Source organism: Rhipicephalus microplus, chromosome 8 (assembly GCF_043290135.1).
Source record: "Rhipicephalus microplus isolate Deutch F79 chromosome 8, USDA_Rmic, whole genome shotgun sequence".
NCBI lineage: Eukaryota > Metazoa > Arthropoda > Arachnida > Ixodida > Ixodidae > Rhipicephalus > Rhipicephalus microplus.
Window position 1 is genome coordinate 3,828,532 of NC_134707.1, and position 19,469 is coordinate 3,848,000.

At 43.6% G+C, this 19,469-nt stretch overlaps 1 protein-coding gene across 1 annotated transcript; it reads left to right on the forward strand.

Moving 5' to 3' along the window:
• Positions 1–45: 45 nt before the first annotated feature.
• Positions 46–13,620, forward strand: tos (Exonuclease tos). Its single transcript, XM_037416048.2, has 11 exons — positions 46–373; positions 600–719; positions 830–953; positions 1,888–2,025; positions 3,158–3,373; positions 3,971–4,161; positions 4,830–4,926; positions 7,062–7,263; positions 8,172–8,328; positions 8,750–9,744; positions 13,424–13,620. Exons 1-11 carry the CDS (start codon positions 213–215, stop codon positions 13,537–13,539), a joined length of 2,517 nt encoding a protein of 838 aa, XP_037271945.2. The 5' UTR covers positions 46–212; the 3' UTR covers positions 13,540–13,620.
• The last annotated feature ends 5,849 nt before the right edge of the window (positions 13,621–19,469 follow it).

Below are 19,469 nucleotides of genomic sequence, written 5' to 3' on the forward strand. Positions count from 1 at the left end.
TTAACTTTATTTATGACGTCACATAATACGTCACAAAAAGTTGCGGGAAAAAGAATGCGCGAAATTGGTCAAGTGATTTAGCGCGCTTTCCTGACAGTAGTGACCGAAAAGGTTGCTAAGTGCTGCGAGGACAATTTGAGCAAACGGGTTTAGAATAATTGAATCACTTTTACGCATTTACAAAGCAACGAACTTAGGTACCGACGAAAACGATGGGAATTCAAGGCTTGTTACCGTTCGTCCAAAAGGCGACGAGGCCAGCAAATGTGAAAGAGTTCAGCGGGCAAATTGCAGCCGTGGACACCTACTGCTGGCTACACAAAGGCGCATTTTCGTGCGCCGAACGGCTTGTGAAGGGCGAAAAGACCGATGCGTGAGTAACTGGTTCAAACTGTGATATCCGCTGTCGTACCTTTGGCGTTTGCTGGCTACAGACGCCGGCAATGAGCTCAGACGCTCGCCGCGCGCAAGCATGCACTAATTGCTCAGACCGCCCACGCTGCCCGGTTCGTTTTTCTTGTTACGGCGCGCGCTATTTAGGCTAATTTCTGAGTGAAGTGTGTGGATGTCATTATCGTTGCTTGTGTATCTCCGCTTAGGTATGTGAGCTACTGCATGAAGATGGCAGACTTGCTGTTAGAGTGCGGCGTGCGGCCGATCTTGGTTTTCGACGGACGGCATTTGCCATCGAAGAAGGGGACGGAAAAAAAGCGAAGGGAGTAAGTCTTTTCACTTTCTTTCGTTTCCCTGTTGTGTCGTCATTCGTTTTCCTGGTGTCCCACTGCCTCCGCTCGGATCTGATTACTGGCTCACAGTACTACTTTTTCAGACAGCGGGAAATCAACAGGCAGAAAGCGAAGCAGTTTCTCATTGAAGGAAAGATTCAGCAGGCACGGGAATGCTACCAGAGAGCTGTTGACGTCACATCCACCATGGCTCATGAAGTCATTGTGGTGAGTTAGGGGGAATGACAGCACTTCCAATGTATTTTTTTTTTTCATCAAGTTTAGTAATCGGTATGGAGATGTGCCACTAGCCATTGGTGCATCCATGTCAAATGCCAGCCAAGTTACAATAGGTATAGTGAATGAGAGAACAAGGGAATTGATCCAGGGCTCGTTTCCCGAGTTAGACACACAACCTAACAAATACCAAGACCAAGCTATGTAACACATAGAGGGAATTACTTGTATCTTTTAACTGTAATTTCGTAGTTATGACATGAATGGAAAGGCATGACAGTGGAAGGAAAATGCATTTTCCAAAAACTTTGATTATTGCATTGCCAGCTGGCAAGAAGACAGTGTTTTACACTCTGTCATGTATGCGAGTGACACTGGCTAGCGCTTGCAGGATGACGTAAACATAAATAGCACTAAAGCGTTAAGCTCATCTTATCCGCCACTGTGCTCGCCTCCCAACTCGAAGTTTGGGGGTTCGATCTTGTCCATGGCAGTTTCATTTCGATCAAGGCAAAATGGTAGAGGCCCGTGTACTGTGCGATGTCAGTGTGCATTAAAGCACACCAGATGGTCGAAATTTTCAGATCCCTCCACTAGAGTTTTTCATAATCGTTTTGAGAAGTAAAACCCCGGATATTATTACTAGCACGCATTAGCCGAAGGTTGCAGGTATGGCCCCTACCTGTAGCAAGTCGATTTTTTTTTTTCACAACTCCTTTCAATTTATCTCACCATTACTACCCTACTGTTAAACATACAAGGAGTGTCCCTGATACCTTCCTTTGCTTTATTTTCGGTTTCACTAAATAGACTGTGCAAATTTAGGCTGTTATTTCCTGACATATGTCACACTTGGATTATGCCGATTCCTATGAAAGAGAGCTGAACTGTAATTTATTTCTGAACAACAAGCATTCCATTACAGGAGTGCAGGAGGAGAGGCATCGACTACATCGTAGCGCCATACGAAGCAGATGCCCAGCTCGCTTACCTGGCACAATGCAAGCTGGCTGACATCGTCATCACAGAAGATTCCGACCTCATCCTCTTTGGATGCGAAAAGGCAAGGAAGTACAACGGCAGGGGCTGCAGTTTTTACGAAAAAAATTTCGGCCCCGCAAGAATCGTGTTCGATTGTCTTGTTTCTCAGCAATGGTACTTCCCCACTACAGGGAATTTGCCAAGAAGCTATTCCCTGCAACGGGATATCCCCAATATGTTATTTCAATACAGCTCTTTTTCACCTGACATCTTTTATTTAGGGGATAATTCTTTTTGTTTAGGTGTGTCGTATTTATTACATCATTTTCATAGTGGCTGTATGTAGCCTACCTCAACGTACATTCCTTTTCTCAAGTTTTGTTTAATTTCTTTTGCATTTCTTCCTTTGTTATTATTTCATATTTAAACTTTCTGTCTTCTGTGTTGGCACGTGCTACTAACATCTAGGCTGCACACCTACTATGGTCTGGGCTTGTTGGTGTTGCATGACACAAGGCAGATGTGATGAAAAGGAGGACAGTGAAGAGTCTTGGCACACATGAGCGCTTGTGTGTGTCAAGCCCCTACACTATTCTCATCTTCTGCACATTTCCCCTGCATCATGTCACATCTACATAAAGAGCTTCTACACATCAGGCTCTTTTGGCTTGGAGGTGCTAAATGTTAAGCAGTAATGACACCTTGAATGATAATTGACATACGAGAACATGATGATTATGGGCTCGTCGGTTTATTGTAATCTGGCTAGCAGAATTGGTTGAGCCCCGGAATGCATGCAGAAATGAAAATGGAGGGAGGGTGCTTTTCACAAAGGCCACTCCTTAGTCCTTGGCTTTCCAAAAACATGGGAAGCAAAAATTTTTTTCTAATGTAACATCAGCGGTCCTCGCTCACTATTATTGCCAAAAAGCTGGCGCAGCCAGAACCACATGCAATACAATATTACATGAAAAGTCCATTTAGAGCAAATTATAGACGACTGGGCAGGGGTGCAGACTCCTCCCCTGCGTGCACCACCCCCATGTGCTCACTTACGTCACTACATAATCAAGTGACTGCGTTCCCTGGATGTCAACTTACGTTCTACATGATATATGCTACTATTGCATAAGACTGAAGAGACTGGAACATTCTCCTTAGTTTCTATGAACTTTTATGTCTTCTTGTAAATTTGTATGTTTCATTTTATCCAGGTTTTGTTTAAGATGGACCGAGCCGGGTTTGGCCAGTTGTATGAGAAATCGAGACTGGGTGAATGTTTTGGACAGCTGGCGGACCGCTTTACCCATGACAAGTTTCGGCAGATGTGCATCCTTTCTGGTTGCGACTATCTCCCTTCCCTGCCAGGCATCGGCTTAGGAAAAGCCAGCAAGTTTTTCAAGCTCATCACCAATCCCAATATCCGAGCTGTGAGTTCTCTGAAAACACGGCTGATAGCAATTTAATTCACATCTGACAGCGTATGGCACATTTAAGCAGCTTCTATTCAAGCTAGTAGAAGTCAAGATCTAAATACTGTGTAGTTGTGTCTCTCGAGCTTTTAGATTTGTGCTATTCGAGAGCACAATTATTCTGTTGTGTTGGGTTTAAAAGACAGCATCAATCTCCCAATGACCACACTTGCAGTAAAGCTGCAAGCCTGGCCATCTACAGTTTTCATTACCAGTCTTTAATTGTCATCTAGGCAGGTGATGCACAATTCTCTGTTCTTTTTCAGATCCACCTTCACACATTTTCATGCTTCTACTTTTTTTTTTTTCGGAAGTTGCAAACAAAGAAAAGGCTTAAAAAATGTTCTCCCTTTGTCCAGTACACTTAGCATCACATTTTAATTGCACCAGGTCTTCAAAATTTTGATAAGCAAGACTTATTCCCTGTCACCATGCATTGAACTTGGTGTTCTTGTGCGAAAGATTAGTCTTAACTGAAAAGGGTATTTGAGCACAGAAGCAAGACATTTCTTGGTTCTCTTGTCATACTGAGATCAATGGCTTGTTGTTGTCCAGACATTGCCCAAGCTTCCATCGTACCTCAAAATGCCGGCCCTCTGCGTGGGTGAGCAGTACGTTGAAGACTTCCTCAAAGCTGAGAACACGTTCCGCCATCAACTTGTGTTCTGTCCCATCCGGAATGAACTGGTACCACTGAGTCCCTACGACCCCAATGTTGACCCCACAGACATGACCTATGCTGGACAGTATCCTTTTCTGAAATGCTCTGTCAAGTTTGTTCTTAGCATTTGGGTAATGCACAGCCTTTTTTAAATTAGAACAACTGAAGTTTATTGCTACTGCAAAATTGTTTTTCTAAGAAAGAAATTATTTCTTCTATAATGTACCAATCATGCCATCAAGGTTGATATGTTACATTGATAAGCTTGCCTCCTTTATCTCAGCAGCTTGCAGTATATGCACAGCCTATAAAGAATTTTGCTTTGCACAAGGAAGCAATTACTGCAATTGAAATATAACTGCATCAGATTTCAACATGTTCTAAACAGCTGCTTTAGAGAATTCTATACTAGTCAAGCTTTTTGCCTTGTACAAAAGTGCACTTGGCAGTCATTGTGTCTGTTACTATATTTTGAGAGCACCACGCAGCCTGATGTTGTGCAAACAACACGTTCCTTGGTGGATGTTTGAATCCTTCCTGCTTGCTTGGGGAGTAGCACTGCTTGCAACTTCTGGACGATGCTGTCACCTATTCATTTCTCAAGAAAGAGCATTTTTAACTCCTAAAGATTATCTGATTTCTACAGGTATAATATTTTGGATGCTGGTTTCACATGTGGCTTCTCGAGGAGTGTCTCTGAGTTGACCTACGACAGAGATGGCTTTCAAATATAATGCTTGACTCTTGCTAAAGACAACTTCCTAAGGAGCAGGCTTTTGACATAGCAGTAGGGAATATCGATGTCAACACTGGGCAGAAGATTGACAACTACTACCCAAAGGATGGGAAGGTAAAAAGCTCTCTTGCTTGCGTTGTTGTGAATACTGATGATGCGAGTGTTAATATTACTGAGAATTTTAGCTGACGTAGAACCTTCATTTGTATCGTCATTCTACCTGTATTCACTAGGAGTGTACATCATTACTTTGTAAACTGCAGCTCTGCCTCATGGCACTTTCTTTTGTTTTGAAATAATTATTTATTTAGGAAGACCTCACAGGCTCATGAAAAGGCATAGAGGGAGGGCACTGTATGGTACAATTCAAAGCATAATAGTATAAGCGACACATACAAGAATGAGAAAATTACCACAAAATTAAACGAAATGCATATTATCAAGTCAAACAAATGTTAGAAAAAAGTTAATAAGCGTACGAAATACTGAGAAGTTGCAGAGTATACCAGCAACAAGCATTGCATAACTATAAAAAGTTTCGGCTGTTAAGCAGGGGTGCAACAGCTGTGCCAATTGCGCCAATTTGATACAATTCGCCATTTTTGCACCGAACTGCACCAAAACCATGAGATTGGCTGAAATTGGGCCACGCTGCACCAAAGTGCCCAATTAGCCTCAAAATTTTCTCAGTTGCGCCGATTTCAGTGAGGAATGAAGGCCACGTTGGCCACCTGTAGTTTGCCTTCTTAATCAATTCGGGGATCTACGCGTGCCAACCCTTACCCTAAAGCACGGCAGGACACTCGCGAAACGCGATTGACCAGATTAAGTAAGAAAACCACGCGCCCATCCGTATGCTGATTGCATGGGATACAATGCAACCTCAAGACAAAAATGTGTTGCCATAGCCAGCAACACTTCACAGAAAATGTGAATATTCTCGCCAGCGAATGCGGTTATGGCATGTTAGGAACTAAAGCTGGAAGTGTATGCCGCTGTTAGTGCGTGTGAACCAACTCGACGTGCTGCAAACGCCCACGTTGCCGGTAACCAAGTTGGTTGCCACAGCAATGGCACATACCATAGATATGCGGTGCTATCCCTGTGCCAATGGGCGTGTGCCGGTGTTACCTTATCTAGCTAAATGTGCCTTACTAGCGAGCCGAAAAGTTGGGCCCTAAACCTAACTTCGTCGTGAAAAAAAGAAGGCGAGGGGAGTGCTGTAGCAGTTCGAAAATTTCTTGGCCTTGTTCTAACCCGTGCAGGACGCTGCTTAGGCCACCTTTGCCGCAGTAGCGGAAAAGCGTTTTAAGATTTGAAAGGGGCTGTTAGCATTAGTCGCAGTACACAGCACAGTTTGTTCACTTACTCACAGGTGTGTACGCTGCATAATTGTGAGTACTAGTATGATCCCTGACATCTAAAAAAAGTTACTGGCAATCATTTGGATCATTGTATAAAATTTGCACAGCCCTAATAAATCAAAACGGTGCGCTAGTTCTTTGTTTTATTTTTGTGACCCCTAATGTTACCAGCATGGCTCATATACATTTGAATCCTCAGAGTCTGTCAAAGAATTTAACTAGCATGAAAAATGCTAATGTAGACTTTATTATTGTTTGCCGAGTGGAGCGGTTCAAAATACTACTGTTTATTGAAGTAGCAGTGCTCATATTCACTCTGCATGATTTAGGGGATGCTGAATATTTTCTACATATCTTTCTTTCTAAATGCAAGCCTTCTTTTTGATACTGCTCCACATTTGTGCTTTCGTGTTAAAAAAATTTAATTTTTGTACCTGTAACTTGCTCCAAAAGTAACATTTTGCTGCTCTAGAAATTGCTCCAAATTCTATTTCGACTGTTGCACCCCCGATTAAGTGTTGTGTTCTGCTAATGTATATTACTTAAACTGTACATATTGTGAGCGTAGCAATATCAGTGACTCTTCTTTGTCATCTCGACATACCATAATTTGTAAAATTTTTTCTGTATATGTCATCATCAGTACTGAACAGCTCTGCTCAAATAAAGCAGTTCCTCATAATATTGTACGACCGTTTTGTATATTTTCCCAAGTGCACTGGATGCCTATTAGCAATATTTCATTGTGTAACTGATAAAAATAGGTCCAACCATAGTTTCAAACTGTGGATCTGTATAGCCTCTCTTGTATAGATGTATCAGTTTGGAAAAAAGCTTGAACTTGAAAAGTTAGTCTATTGAGTAACTTTGTCTTGCTTTGCTCAGATACTGCAAGAGAGAAGTAGTCAGGATCATAAAGTTAAGCCAATTAAGCCAGAGAATGATCTAGAAGCAAAGGACAACACTCCGAGAAGACTTGGTGCGTTTGAAGTTTCTGAGCGGAGGTTAGCACGGCCGACAACTCCAAGAACACCAATAAGGCAGCCACAGCGTCCCACGAAGCCTCTTAGTTCAGTGGAAAACATTGGTGAGCTGTTCTCCTTAATCTGAGTTTTTTTATTATTATTATGATTCTGTCTCGTGACTAGTTTTGAAAGTGGTATTTCCCGTATAATCAGAAAGGATAATCAGTGCAGCCAAACTAAGAGTTCGTACCTTTGAAGAATAAATATCCTATGCTTTTACTTCCAGCGCGCAGAGTCTGACTTTTGCAGATGAACTTGTGTGAAGTGCTCATATTGCTTTAGTCAAATCCTTATCTGTATATCACGCTAGAAGTTATGAAGTGCCCAAGCTCAATGCTACTATTTGGATTGCTCATTAAGGTTCTGTTTATTTTGAAGCTGAACTGTACAGGAGCCAGCGATAGTTTTTATGCAGTGGCAGTACAGTGAATAATTGCTATAAAAAAAGCCATGGAGCTGTATTGGCACAGCTTACAGCAACTAGCAGGAGCACATTAAAGTATTAAGAATAGCCAGAAGCCCTTTGTTCTCTGTTTCTAGTCTTCAACAGTGTACCAAATTGGCCAGATCTCTATTATTTTTCAGGAATATAATAAGTTTGCATATAGGCAAAGCATTTGAAGACACTCTAGCTAGTTAGAGTACAGCATTTTCAAAATATTGGTGAGATTTTGGGCAGTGGCATATTGGACCTCCAGGACTACAAAAGGTTGCGAGAACTCTCTTGTACAGTTTTGCTATTTTTGGCACCCAAGTGACTCGTGTACGTGTACACCTGTATTTAATTTTTTTTTTTTTCGTGTGTGGCTCTTTCTAGTTTACTCTGTTAAAGCTAGTTATCTGTTCAGCTGCTGTTCACTGGGAAAGTTATAAATAACACAGGGCAACCCAGCTATAAGATTGGGTTGCCTTGTGTATTTGATAATTAATACCAGTTGTATTCTGTGCTGCAATTCATTTCATGCTGCAGATGCAGAATATGAAAAGCAAGAACACCCTTGCCAACAACAGGAAGCAAACTGGATTGAAAGCGGTGATCGAAGCAGCAAAATGGAAACTTCTCCAGTCAGTCAGAATGAGCAGAGAAATGTTTTCAAAGTAACGCCTAAGCAAGTGGTTCGTAGCAGGTACACATGGATTTTCATTAAATCGTTTCTTGCTATTCGTTGTGTGGGCCATGATCTATGCATGTGAAATTGGGATAGGAAATTTTTGTTTTGTACAAAGTGAAAAAAGATGCATCTGACTATATTTTGATCTCCGTGAACTCTCCAAGGGGCACTTCTTGTTGTGTAAAGCACTATAGTTTTTTTCTTTCCAACTGACATACATTTATTCTAAAAAATAGAAATTTGCTCTTGGGAGTGTTACAATATCAACTCTTTATAGAGTAAGCTGCAATAGAGGAAGGCATGAAGTATTATAATAAGCTGTGAATACAATGATTAGTCATAACTCTCATAATATATCAGTTCACAACTCAATTCAATCCGCTGTTTAAACATGGTGAACTGGGGATTTGAAAATTTTCCTTGTTTGCTTCGACAGGTTTTTCTCATCGCCAGCGACTCCTCGGTCACCAAACAAAAAGCTTACAGAATGGCAAATTGAGCTTTCAAAACCTGTTTCTGATGGCAGTCAAGTTGTGTCTAGCAAACTCCCACATAGCAATGCATCACAGGGCAAGTTTCAGTGGCGGTCAAGTCTCGTGCCACAGGGGGCTCCATCCACACCAGTTTCCAAGCAAGCGTCGACACCGTTCAAGCGACTGCGGCTGAGCATGTCTGCGTTGGAAGGTAGTAGAAAACCTTCATGCGTCTTCGGCCCAGAAGCGAAAGAACACCGCAAAAGTGTTGGAGAGTTGGAGGCAGATAACAATGCTAGTCAGTGTAGTAGCTTTGGCCAGCCAGAGTCCTCAAGTTTGCCAGAACATAACTTCAGCGAGCCACCAACATCTAACAAGAGCTCACCCACTAAAGACACAGATAGCTCACAAGCTGCGCAGCGCCCCAAGTCTCTCTTTGAGTTTCTAGAAGAAAAGCACCGATCTGCACAGATGCCAAATGCCACTTCGCCTCCTGCAAAGTTCAAAAACCCCTTTGCAAAAACACCAACATTGCCTCCTACGAGAGATCTCACAGTTCTAGGATCAGATGAAGAAGACCCTATGCCGCCGAGTTGTCGGAAAATAACAATGCAAAAAGATTTTTCTTTGACAAAAATGCAAAAAGCCACTTTTTCAACATTAGATGACCTGGAAGAAAGTGAAGAGTCTCCAATTCCGAAGTTCAAAGGCAGCTGCGAATCCTCCGAAGCACAAGGAAACTCGTCCCAAGATTTGGATTACCCAAATTCTCTAGAAGATGAGTCGCCATGGCCTTCCAGACCAGCAGTCATACAAGACCCCTGCGCAACTGATGTGAATGAAGACAGTGATGATGATGACCTAATGGTGACTAGTGCCATCATTGTAAATAGACCCCTTGAGACACCAAAGCACCTCATCGCTAAGCCACGAATTCCGTCGAAGCCCATCAAGAAAGGTGAGCTGCCATGTGGTGGTATTTGCCTATGTATTTTTATGCTTGTACATAATATTACCCTTGCTGGGGTTGAAGATTGGACTAATCGGTTCATGCTTGTAACAGCCCAAAATCCTGACAGGACACTGTCCTGCCTTTTTTTTCATGTGTCCTATCACAATGCTGCACTGTTCGTTCCCCTGCTATAGTTTCATGCCTTGGCAAAGACGTCTGCAAGATTTTGCCTTTAGGGAGTGCAAATCCACGTTACATCACAGCAAGAGAAGGTGCGGGGTGGTAACAAATGCCTATTTTGTTTGCAACCCTCTGAGATGCCCACATGCCTTGGCACAGATACTCAGTGCAAAATCTTGTTGATATGCACCTGCATAATATGTTTTTTAGCCTAATACGATTTTGTTTCTGTTCCCCGCCAACGTTACTCCTGGCCAGTCTCTTTCGTTAATACGATTTTTTGCACGATATATTTTAATTTTCAGTTCCCATAAAAAACATATCAATCAGATTCCTCTGTATATTAGTTCTGTCTAACTTGTTCTTTGCTGCTATCTAAGTTGAAGCAGTACGACGTGTAGCAAACGATGACAATGTTTTGGTGATGGCCATGTTTTAGAGCGTGATCCAATGCACTTTTTCTCTTTATGCATTCTGACAGCTTTCACAAGTACTTTTCTTTCACTGCTGTGTATTTTGCTGCTGCCGGGATGTCTGGAATTTGGCTTCTGAGCGCGAGGTTGCAGCTTTAATTTTTTCTCTCTTGAAATCTTTCTTCATCCATACTGCAAAGGACTAGAACTTTCTGTCTGCCACTTTTAATAATAATATCTGGGGCTGTACATTCCAAAACCGCGACAAAATTATAAGGCACACTGAAGTGGAGGGCTCCAGAAATTTTGACCATCTGGGCGCTCTTAAACATGCACTGACATTGCACAGTACACAGTTCTCGAGCGTTCTACTTCCATAGAAATGGGAACGCCACGACTGGGCATGTGAGTGCTGTGCGCCATTTCAGCCATACATTACAGAAGGCATTCATTGAAACTATTACTGACTGGACAAGCCCACTCTCTGTGCAATACCTCAGTCAGAGTACTTGAGGTATCCGTTAATAAATAAGCGATTCAGACACACTTGCCACTCAAGTTGCACTTCATTGTATTATACTGCAATAAGTTTACTTGCCTTTACACGTTGACTGTAACAGCCCCGCCGCGGTGGTCTAGTGGCTAAGGTACTCAGCTGCTAACCCGCAGATCGCAGGTTCGAATCCCGGCTGCGGCGGCTGCATTTCCGATGGAGGCGGAAATGTTGTTGACCCGTGTGCTCAGATTTGGGCGCACGTTAAAGAACCCCAGGTGGTCGAAATTTCCGGAGCCCTCCACTACGGCGTCTCTCATAATCATATGGTGGTTTTGGGACGTTAAACCCCACATATCAATTAATCAACGTTGACTGTAACAGTGCACAAGTATGCAAGTGGCGCGATTTGACGCTCTATTGCACTATTACTTAGACTTGGCAGCATTCAGTAGTACTCGCTGTTGGGCTAGCTGGTGCATGTCGGAATTCAATAGTCAATTCGGCGCCAAAATCATGACCGCACTGCAAACGAAGAAAGCACAGACGAATACCTGTCCTGTCTGTGCTTTCTTCGTTTGCAGAGTGGTCGTAATTTTGGCACCAAATTGACTATTGAATTCAGGCAGTGTTCAGCTTCAAAGGCATGTATGTGGCACAAGTGTCAATCCTCATTTGGTTCTTGCACAAGCTTTAAAGCTCAACTAACATATACGTTTTAAGCAGCACTTGCAGCTCATCCTTTAAAAATGACATCTTTGTGCTTACATCAACAGGATGTGCTAGTCACACTGCATCAGAATTTTGTGTAAATATGCCTTTATGAATTATTATTGGGTTTTTTTTTGCCGAAACTATTATGTGATTACAATATGCATTGTAGTGGGAGACTCCAGGATAATGTTGACTGCCTCCTGTTATTTCACATGTGCATAAATTATAGTGCAAATGTAAGAGCACCACATGGTCGTTCTTGCATTTTGCTCGTATGTTTCACTTTAGGTGTACTTCTTGCAGACCTAAACAGAGCTTTATTTTATCATTACACAGTGCCATAGGCGACTTCGCAGAAAAAAATTTGTCTTACTATTTGTGCTTGCTGTTATACCTTCTGGTATTTGAAGAGGTTGTGAGAAGGTCGCTCCTAAAATGACAATTCAGAACCGCCGGCTTTCACACGCACTAACTAGATGACGTCAACTAAGTAGAGTAGACCTTCATGGGGGCTTTGCCTATCGAGGAACACAGTACTTCACGGTACTTGCAAGTGCGTGCAATTGGGACACCCTTCGGCGTCTTTGCTATATACAATCCGCGCCGACTTCAACTGTGCATCTGACGTCATATTAAGCAGCGGTTTTGTGGGACGCAGGTCGCATAAGGCAAAGACGGATGAGCGCCTGTTGCGCGTGCTCGCAGATGCCGTGGAGTTCTGCGTTTCTCAATAGGCAATGCGTCTACACAGGTTGATGTATTATAGTTGGCGCGTGTGGCTGCCGATGGTGCCACATTGTCATTGTAAAGCGACCTTTTCACGACCCCTTTAAATGTATAAATATAAATGAACACTTCAGGGGCAAAGGCCATTTGTAAAGCATTGTTTTGCCAATGATGTGTTCATTTGTCTCTTTGGTATATCATAATTAGTATATACTATGTGAAACACGGTACAGGTACTGTCTTGTGTCTCCTTGCTCATTCCATCTCAGTTTTGTCTTTGATATGGTTATACATGACATCAAAGCAGTTTTGCCAACCAACTTCAGAAAAATGCCTGATGCCAAGGTCAAAATTACCCTACTTTACCCTACACGACTGTTTTCCATTACTGTACATTTTACCCTACACCGTGTAACAATGATAATGTACAGGTATTCGTACACCCTACGACATTCAGGCGCATGGGGTGCCCCCAGGATCAGTCCACCTATTACCGTGTCGATAACATCTAATGATGCCATCATTTGATGTCGCATTGTGATGCCACAGTGATGTCACAATGATTTAATGATGACATGAAAAATTCTGATGTTATACCATGCCACAATGACGCCATGAGACTGTGGCATTATATCGGAATAATTTTTTGCAACACTCACGTTGACGCTGACCATCACTTTTTGTGTATATGATGAGGCATTCAAAGCTTTCACGTTAATAACTGAAGCCGACCATCGTTGCAATATGTAGAAGCCCCTCCACGCAATGAAAAGACTGGAGACGACAGGGAAAGAAAAAAAAAAACACCCCCGAGAAAGAAAAAAAAACAACTAACGTAAGACCAAGAATGTTCAACGTATTATTTTTTGTCTTTTGTGCTGCTGACATTGGAATTAGGACATTTACAATTAAGGTCTTTCGAGGAGTGTAACCTTCGGATATTTTGGCACAGATCTTCTACGTGTTTCACTGACCAATGAGAAAACAAGCGTTGAAATTACCCTACGTCACCGCCCTACTACCCTACGCTGGCCAAAAAGTTCTGAAAATCTTCTACATCTAGAGTAATTGCTCTACGGTTGGCAACCCTGCAGCAAAAGTGCTTTGAGTTTCGTATATTGTTGAGCGTCTGTTCACAAACTTTTTTGTGCTTTTTCAGCACTATCAAAGCAACGACGCCTTGGTCTTTCGAAGTCTGGTATGAAGAAGGATATCAGACAACCAAGTTTGCTAGAAAGTCTTGCCAAGTTCCAATTCAAAAAATCATGTGCGTAAATAAAGTACAAGCTTTGTAATGTATATGTTTTGTAGACTTCACTGACAAGAATCTATAAATTGAGCTTTTAAATATGGCTACTAATTGTCTCAATGACTTTTTATGTTATGTTCTCAAACCATTCACTCTATTGTAAAATAACAAGGTTGCATCAGTTTGTGGGAACACTGACATGTACATCTTTGTCCTTGTAAAAGCTTCCATGCTAAAGCGGCATATATATTTCTCGAAACGTGAGTTTTTGTTTCATGATGAAACAAGCGCAAAAATACACACACTCAGAGAGGACACAGACAAGCGCTTACTAGCAACTGAAAATTTTATTTCGAAGCGAACACTAATAAATACATCACACGCATGTACGTCATTCCCGACTTCCCCTGTTATCATCAACAACATGATATAACAAAATATGCACACGCCCACAACCGGAAACAAACACGTGTCAAGAACTAAGAAAAGAAAATGTGTGTATTTTTTCGCTTGTTTCATCGTGAACCTTTACCAACACGCCCAACTGGCAGTCATCCTAAATGGAGTGTTTGTTTGTGGGCTGCATCACATGTCCCCATTTCTCTCACCAGCTGTTGAAACATGGCAATGCCAATGCTCAAAATGCCTGTGTGATTAAAGTATGCGAAGGATGTTTACACCTCATATTCAGACATGAAAACTATTCGTCACTTGAGCAATAATCACGATTGCATAGCACGTGTGAAGTGAAGATGCTCATGAGGGATGAGTGTACACAAGTTTCGGCACGCATCAAAGGTGCCAAGTGCTCCCCTGGTGGGCCAATTCAAAACTCGGTGAAGATTTAGCTGCGCAAAATTACTTCAAAAGATTCATCCTGCCACATTTTCACTATTGTGTGCCAAACATGGTTAAAATGTCTGTGGGCTAGTTAGTTGATCATTATGGCATATGGCAGTGCACATCGGGTAAAACGACTTGGTGTGCACTATCATATGCCATAATGACCAAACATTGTGATGTTTTCATGTTTCGAAAACTAATCTACTGTCTCGAGGTCCAAATGGCCAAGCATGTCCCTATATCCACGTGCACACACCACACTACTAGTGTATGCGAGTCATCATCAACCTGACCACGCCTGCTGTAGGTCAAAGGCCTCTCCCATGTTCGACCAGTGAACGCGCGGTCCTGCACTGGCTGCGAATTCCGGATGCGGCGGCTGCATTTCCGATAAAGGCGGAAATGTTGTAGGCCTGTGTGCTCAGATTTGGGTGTACGTTAAAGTACACCAGGTGATCAAAATTTCCGGAGTCTTCCACTAAGGCGACTCTCATAATCATTGGGTGGTTTTGGGACGTTAAACCCCACATATCATTCAATCAATCACCCTCTTGCCTTCCCTGGGAATCCAGTCAGTTCTCCTAATGACCAGTGGTTATCCTACCGATGCGCTACGTTCCCTCCCCATGAGCATTGCTTATTCTTGATCGTTCGACTATGATGTCCTTAACACCGGTTTGTTCCCTGACCCACTCTGCCCTCTTCTTGCCTCTTAAGGTTACACCTATCATTTTCCTTTTCATACCTCGCTGTGTTGTCCTCAATTTAAGCTGAACCCTCCTTGTAAACCTCCAGGTTTTTGCTCCATAGGTAAGTATTGGCGAGATGCAGCTGTTGTATACCTTCCTCTTGAGGGATAATGCAAATCTACAAGGCACGATTTCAGAATGCTTGCTGAATGTGTTCCACCCCATTTCTAATAACGCAATAGCATTAAAGAGCTCGTTTCACAAAAGTTACAGTGTTGGTGTCTGCATCATTTGTTGTGACCGAAAAATTGAGAACGATGCAAATAAAATGAATAAACGATAAAAAAAATTGGAGTAGAGTGGGCACCGAACCAGGGTTGTTCGGGTACGAGTGGCGATCAAACACGGGTCGTTCGCGTGGCAAGCGAATGTTCTACCACACAGCCACGCTTCTGCTTGTGAAAACAGTGAAAAGAACTTGCTCTGCTTGGAAATCCAGTGAAAGTAGCTTTCATGCTTCACAAACACACAGGTCCTGTACTACATGCTTCACAATGTAACAAAATATTGCAGTAATAATGCGTGGTACAAGCGTACATTGCCATCAGGCGTCAGAACATGGGATTATCTTAATGACTTCATAGTTTAAAGCCAGTCGCCCACTACTACGTTCGCACCCTCTTAAGGGGAACCCTGTGCACGCCTATGGTTCGACCAGCACTGCACAAGTCTCCCTAAATCTACCAGTACTCATATATATACGCTAGGGGACAAGGAAGGGAAAGTAACTACAAATATGGATAGGATAATGGCGGAGCAGTTTTTCCAATATCTGTAAAGCAGCCGGGACAACCACAACCATGCATGATGTAAGAACTTGCAGTAACCCAAATGATGTAGCACCAGTAATGACAGATGAGGTCTGGAAAGCCTTGGAGTGAATGCTTAGAGGCAAAGCTGCTGGTGAGCATAAGGTAACATCAGATCTGCTGAAAGACGGAGGACCAATTATGTTAGAAAAACTAGCCATCCTGTTTTTGAAGTGCCTTCTGACGGAGAGGATACCAGAATCTGAAGAATATTAACATCGTCTTAATTCATAAGAGGACAACAAGGACTTGAATAATTACAGGCCCATTAGCTTGCTCTCCATCGTATACAAGCTAGTTACAAAGGTAACTGCTAACAGAATTAAGATACATTAGAATTCAATCAACCAATGTTCAACGCCGCGTGTGTCCCTTCCTGCGTCTTGTGTATGTATATAAGCGCTGTTCTATATTTTTACCATGCAACTCTACCACCCGCCAAATTTGCACGCTTTCTCTCCGAGCGCTGTCTCTTATGGACCAGCGTACCTCAATTGAGAAACGCAGTCGTGCACGCTTATCTGAGCCGCATTATCACCGGTCTTGAATACATGCAGTTTTAAGCATGGGATGATAAGCTCTATAGTCAGAAACGAACGCGTTACAGTCGGTCCAGCACTGTCAGTGGTTAAGCCGAGCTGTATGTACGTGCATGAAATGTTATGGAATACTGCTTAGTTCTGCTATATTCAGCCGATTTAGCAAGGGGTTAGCACTCCCTGATCATCAATTTTTGCCCAAAATCAGATAATGCGAAGACAAAAGCGTATGACCTATAATATATATTGCGACGACGTGAGATTGACGAGCACACAAAGCGCCTCAAACAAATACGATTTATCGATCGCAGGAAACAGACTGCAACGACTTCTTCGTCTTTTTCCCTCGGCCAAAGACACTCGCGCTCCTTCGTTGTCCTCACCACTGGCACATACGCGCGTCATTATTCCCCCTTTAAAAAAAACATCGTCCCGATGTTAAACGTTTGAGAAACAAGGCGAAACCAAAACTGCACAGTTAGTCACTGAAAGTAAGGCTTCATTCGAAGCACGTGGACAATTTCTGGTGAATGTCTGCGCCGCTTTGAACACTGCACGCCGTCCGGAACAACCTCGTAGTTGACATCACTAATGCGTCGCAGAACCTTGTAGGGTCCGAAGTATCTTCGCAACAGCTTTTCGGAAAGCCCACGCTGACGAACAGGTGTCCAGACCCATACTTTGTCGTCCACGTTGTATATGACTGGTCTGTGCCGGAGGTTGTAATACTTGGAATCGTCGTCTTGCTGTTTGGTGATTCGCAACCTGGCAAGTTGTCTGGCTTTTTCTGCTAGCTGGGTAAACTCTTGGGCGTCTGTCTGATTGCCATCATTTTCATGAGGGAGCATTGCGTCTAACGTTGTTGTAACCTCGCGTCCGTAGAGGAGACTAAAGGGTGTCTTCCGAGTGGTCACTTGACGAGCCGTGTTGTAGGCGAACGTGACGTAGGGCAAAATGATGTCCCAGTTCTTGTGCTCTACATCTACGTACATGCTTATCATGTCAGCCAGGGTCTTGTTGAGGGGTTCGGTGAGCCCGTTGGTCTGGGGATGATACGCCGTTGTCTTCCTGTGAGCTGTACCACTTAGTTGGAAAATGGTGTTCAAAAGCTCGGCCATGAACGCAGTACCTCTGTCGGTGATTACTATTGCGGGGGCACCGTGTCTTAAGACGATGGCTTCGATAAAAAATTGCGCCGCTTCAGCTGCCGTTGCCCGTGGCAGAGCGCCTGTCTCCGCGTATCGGGTCAGGTAATCCGTGGCGACGATTATCCACCTGTTTCCAGTGGCAGACTTTGGGAAGGGGCCCAGAAAATCCATGCCAATTTGTGCAAACGGTGTCGCCGGCACTTGAACAGGCTGCAGCAGGCCAGCTGGTTTGATGGATAGTGGCTTGCGGCGCTGGCAATCTAGACATGCCTGCACGTAAGCTTTGACAACTTCGGCAACTCTTGGCCAGTAATAGTGCTGCCTTATCCTCGCCAATGTTCTTGCGTAACCCAAGTGACCAGCAGTAGGTTCGTCGTGACAGGCTTGCAGTACCTCACGGCGAAGCGAAGAAGGAACGACGAGCAAGTAGCTGCTGCCGGTGGGTGAGAAGTTCCTCTTATAAAGAACATCATTTCGCAAGCAGTACGACGGCAGCCCTCTCGCAAATAACTTTGGAACGCTATTCGCTCGCCCTTGTAGGTAATCTATAAGTGGTAGAAGCTCAGCATCACCACGCTGCTGTTGAGAAAAGGTGGCAGTGTCCACAATTCCGAGAAAGGCCGTGTCGTCATCGTCGTTGTCCGGGGATGCCGTCTCAACAGGAGACCGAGAAAGACAGTGGGCATCGGTGTGTCGTTTTCCCGACTTGTAGGCAACAGTGAAGTCAAATTCTTGGAGCCGAAGACTCCATCGTGCAAGGCGGCCAGACGGATCTTTCAAGTTGACTAACCAACAGAGAGAGTGGTGATCGCTGATAACGGTGAATGGGCGGCCGTACAAATAAGGACGAAACTTCAGGACTGCCCATACCATTGCAAGACATTCTTTTTCCGTCGTAGTGTAATTAGCTTCAGCTCGGGACAGCGTCCTGCTGGCATAGGCGATCACGTTTTCATTGTTGTCCTTTGACTGTACGAGCACTGCTCCAAGACACACATTACTAGCGTCTGTATGAAGTATTGTCGGTGCGTCTTCATCGAAGTGGGCCAGGACGGGGGGTGTTTGCATTCGCTGACGAAGCTCGTGAAATGCCTGCTGTTGGTCTTCGCCCCATCTGAAGGGGGTATCTTCCCGAGTAAGCTGTGTCAATGGCCATGCGATGCGCGAAAAATTAGCAATAAACCGCCGGTAGTAGGCACAGAGACCTAAAAAACGTCGCACTGATTTTTTGTCTGATGGTGTCGGGAAGTTTGCCACGGCGGCAATTTTATCCGGGTCGGGTCGGATACCTTGGCTGCTCACGACGTGACCGAGGAATCGAAGTTCGTGGAAGCCGAAGTGGCACTTTTCTGGTTTTAGAGTAAGACCGGCCAAGCGTATTGCTTCAAAAACTGCTTCGAGTCTTCGTAAGTGTTCCTCGAAAGTCGCCGAAAAGACAATCACGTCATCGAGGTACACCAAGCAGGTTTGCCACTTAAGTCCCGACAGAACCGTGTCCATGAGACGCTGGAATGTTGCTGGCGCCGAACACAAACCGAAAGGAAGACCCTGAAATTCATAAAGTCCGTCGGGCGTAACAAAGGCGGTCTTCTCACGATCTCTGTCATCCACTTCAATTTGCCAGTAGCCGCTTTTTAAGTCATAGACGAAAAGTAGCGTGCGTTTCGTAGTCTATCCAATGAATCATCAATACGCGGCAGAGGGTAGACGTCCTTCTTTGTGATCTGATTAAGCTTACGGTAGTCGACGCAGAAACGCAAGCTACCATCCTTCTTTTTGACGAGTACTACAGGTGATGCCCAAGGACTGTTAGACGGCCGAATAACACCATCTTCTAGCATCGTTTTCACCTGTTTTTGAATTATCTC

What these genes read in the sequence shown, in the direction of transcription:
- tos (XM_037416048.2), top strand. Translation starts at nt 213, where the DNA reads ATGGGAATTCAAGGCTTGTTACCGTTCGTCCAAAAGGCGACGAGGCCA. An exon ending in TGGCTCATGAAGTCATTGTG is followed by an intron (nt 954 to 1,887) that starts GTGAGTTAGGGG and finishes ATTCCATTACAG; the next exon opens with GAGTGCAGGAGGAGAGGCAT. An exon ending in ACTACCCAAAGGATGGGAAG is followed by an intron (nt 4,927 to 7,061) that starts GTAAAAAGCTCT and finishes TGCTTTGCTCAG; the next exon opens with ATACTGCAAGAGAGAAGTAG.